Source organism: Cyprinodon variegatus, unplaced genomic scaffold (genome assembly GCF_000732505.1).
Source record: "Cyprinodon variegatus isolate N-32 unplaced genomic scaffold, C_variegatus-1.0 Scaffold611, whole genome shotgun sequence".
NCBI classification, from domain to species: domain Eukaryota; kingdom Metazoa; phylum Chordata; class Actinopteri; order Cyprinodontiformes; family Cyprinodontidae; genus Cyprinodon; species Cyprinodon variegatus.
In genome coordinates, this window is record NW_015151064.1 from 385,898 (window position 1) to 389,565 (window position 3,668).

Genomic DNA, 3,668 nt, shown 5'->3' on the forward strand with positions numbered 1-3,668 from the left:
ATGCACTGAGTTGCCGCCATGTGATTGGCTGCTTAGAAATTAAGTGTTAACGAGCAGTTGGACAGGTGTACCTAATAAAGTGGCCGGTGAGTGTATGTCCTCCAGCAGTCCAAGCATCCCATAACCACAGAGATAGGAAAGTTTTAACCCTCTTAATAGATAGGGTGCTTAGCAGAAAGTTATGTTTAGACTAAACATGCTTTGGATCCAGATTAGCCCTCTGGAAGGTTACCCTGAACCTTCTGGCTGAGTGAATATTTATCCTCTACTGGACCCTTTCATTTCTTTCTGTGTTATTGCTTATTTTCAGATATCATTATATTTATTTGAAAGTTAAAGTTTTGTTTGTTTGTTTTCTGGGGTATTCATTTCTGCCACTTTTGGTCCGTCTTAAAAGGTTCAGAGTTTTTTTTTTTTGCCCCTCTGTTGGGACCTTGTTTGCAGGAGTGAAAAACATCCAAGCTGGCCCTGGTCTGGTGCACACAAAATGACTAGAGACCTGCCTTTTCATGGTCTGACCCTGGACCCACTCCAGTGCGGTCGCTTCTGGTGTGATTTCAAACTAGCCACAATCGACCTTACTACTGGAGATAACTTCTTTAGGGCTTTTAGTGATAGTGAACCAGCAGTCACACATGATGTTTTGCTCAGCAATGCAGCTGCTGCCAGCATGCTGGGGGTCAGGCCTGCACCGGATTATTATAAGATGTAGTTGAACTGCTAAAAAGTGCAATGCTGTACCAAACAAAACAGACCAACAGCCATTCCTGCTGTGATTTAAACCTTCTTTCAACTGTGAAGTAATGTTCCTGTAGTTTAAATGTCTTTCCACTAGAGGTGCTATTCTCTCCCCAGACTTTCAGCAGGGGGTGGAGCAACATCTTCTGGGGGCGGGGCTCTATGAGACAGACAGCCAGCTGAGCCCAATCACTGCAGAACTCTATGCCACTGGCTACACATGGGCCAATCACAATCAGCCAGATGAGACCAATGGGAATGAGGCGTGTTTGCTGTTAGCCAATCAGGAGAGAGGAGTGGCAGAAAGCAACAGCTCAGGGGGTAAAGTGCTTCTCAGATCAAGCAGGATGATCCTGTTTTTTTTATAACGCTAGAGAAGATGTTTGTGTTGTTTTTTACTCTGTTAAATTCACATGGCATATTGAAAAATAAATATTCTCTATATTAATATTAAGAAAAAGTAAAAATAAGTAACTCCTTTTTTTGACTTTTCATTAAGAGAGCAAATCTAAACATAAACTGCTATTTGAAAAGCTGGTTAATTGAACAGCTGCTAATTATATACTTGATTTCTAATGTGTAATTAAATTAAAAGTCAAGTAAAAAATGTCTAATATGTATTTATGAAGTAGTATCTTTTCATTGTTTTTGCAAGGAAAACAGTTGTTAATGGAAATTTCATTAAAATATAATCCAGAGATAATACTTTATCAAAAGATGTTCCCAATAACTGGACTATTTTCTCAGATTTTATTTTAGAAATCGTTTAAAGTTTTCAACCACTTCTTTTAGATTTCCTTTTTCAAATTTTACCTTTTAGACTCATAAATTTTATGTTTTCATATTTAATATTTTGAGATATTTTATTTTTGTCTTTATTTTAACATAGTAAATTCTTTTTAAGTTTTACAAACCGCATTCCTTTTAAACTGTGTTTTTTTTTTTTTACAAATCACATTTTCTTAGCCTCTCAGGCAGAGTTTCCTCTGGAGTGAGGATTTTTATTAGTCTGCTGGATGTTAGGAAATATGTAACATTTTAATGGTCAAGAGCAAATCTTTGTATTGGGCTTAAACTGAACAACACAATTCCTGACATTTATGACATAATTTACATTAACATTTGTGAAAAGCAAAAGACAAATTTGACAAAATTAACTGGAATATAGAAAATATGTAAAAACTTTTTTTTGGAAAAAAAAAAACATATGAAATATAAAACTGATAAAAATATTATACATATTTTCAAAGTGAATTTTCTGGATTTTTTTAAATTTAGATCAAACGAAATTCACTCAGATATAAATGAAATAAACAGCCTTAGAAAGACTGCCAAATTTATAAAGCTCCTTTAACATAACACTCAAAACATATAAAACCCTGAACATCAGTCAATGACAAATGTTTTAATCTAACAGTGTAATGTATATTGATTAAAGTTATTGAACATTGATATTCAGTTATTGCCAAATTAAATCAAACTTATCAATATTTCCTCTGCTCAGTTTCATTGAATTGATCTCCAAATAAAATGAAGATTCCATGAAATAATGTTTAATGATTCATTTAATAAACACATTAAAGCACAGCTTTAGCAAATATTCAGATTTTAATCCATTTCTATTCTCTATAGTTTGTTTTTAATTCAGTTTGTCCTTCAGTTTCCCTCTCTTGGTTCAGTTTATCCAAATCAGAGGTTATTCTTAGTTTCTTTGCATAAAGATGGATTTAACTGATCATTTTTGGTCTCTAACTGTTTCTTTCTGAATTGCGAGTGAAAAGCATTCAGTTTTAATTGCTTAATAGTTTCACGTTCCACCAATGAGCCAACATGAATAATTGAAAAAGAAATTTTTCAAAAGCAGCACAAATAATCCCTAAAAGCTAATTTTCCTGCCAAAGCTGTGATGTTGCTTCTGTGTTTAGTCTCCTAGCATTCAGATTGGTCCTAATAAAACCCTCCCACTGCTACTAACTCTGTCTCTTCCTCTCGGCCCCCCCCTCCTGTGGCGTTGCATGCTTCCCTCTCCTCCAACCATCTTCTCAGATCTATCCAGCTCCAACAGTAAGGAGGCACCGAGCCCTGACTCCATCTCCCGATAGCTGCTTCTCCTCTAACATCACCGCTCTCCTTTTTGTGTGTCGTTGATCAACTGTTCTCCTGTCATGCTCTGCTTCTCTAATACGCAGCACTAAAAAACTATTTTAAATGTTTTTGTCTGATTAGGTCAGTTTGAATTTTTAAAATGTGGCTATGAATAAATACATATAAAGGTAAAACAGGAGTCTGAGTGGTTTCTGTGTTTTCTAACAGTAAGGCAAGCCAACATTTGTAGATGTTCCATAAAAGTTTAAAAAACAATCCACTGGACTTGGTTTCCAAGGTTTGAAGACGTTTCGCTTCACCTCCAGGAAGCTTCCTCAATTCAAAATTCCTGGAGGGGAAGCAAAACGTCTTCAAACCTTGGAAACCAAGTCCAGTGGATTGATTTTTAAACTTTTACGGAATGACTATGAAATGGATGACTGAGAATCTTCATCAGCAACATGTATAGACTAACAGTAGAGATTGTGTTCTTGGGATGGTACTCATCATTCATCTTCCTCCAAACATGGTTAATAGAACAAGTTCTAATTTGGTCTCATCGGACCACATGACTTTCTCCTATGACTCCCCTGGATCATCCAAATGGTCATTGGCAAACTTAAGCCCTAAGACTTTCCTTTTGCGTACACAGAGTGTACGCAAAAGGAAAGTTGTTTAGTACAGCTTTTCAGACAGTAAATGAATATTTCCATACCATAAAGTGCAGCAGTGATCAAATGTAAATACTGTGGGAGAGAAAACATGGTGCAAAAAAACGCATTGACATGGAGGTTCAGAGCATTAATATATGTGGTGCAAATATGCAGTATTTTTGGTTTGGTGTT

At 35.9% G+C, this 3,668-nt stretch overlaps 1 protein-coding gene across 1 annotated transcript in view; it reads left to right on the forward strand.

Moving 5' to 3' along the window:
* The window catches only part of LOC107096279 (protein phosphatase 1 regulatory subunit 1C-like), an 18,414-nt gene extending 15,382 nt beyond the window's left edge, over nt 1-3,032 (forward strand). Inside the window, exons 5-6 of the mRNA XM_015392863.1 lie at nt 856-1,059; nt 2,785-3,032. Coding sequence (XP_015248349.1) covers nt 856-1,059; nt 2,785-2,840 — 260 coding nt within the window. The 3' untranslated portion in view covers nt 2,841-3,032. The remainder of the gene's footprint in view (nt 1-855; nt 1,060-2,784) is intronic.
* The last annotated feature ends 636 nt before the right edge of the window (nt 3,033-3,668 follow it).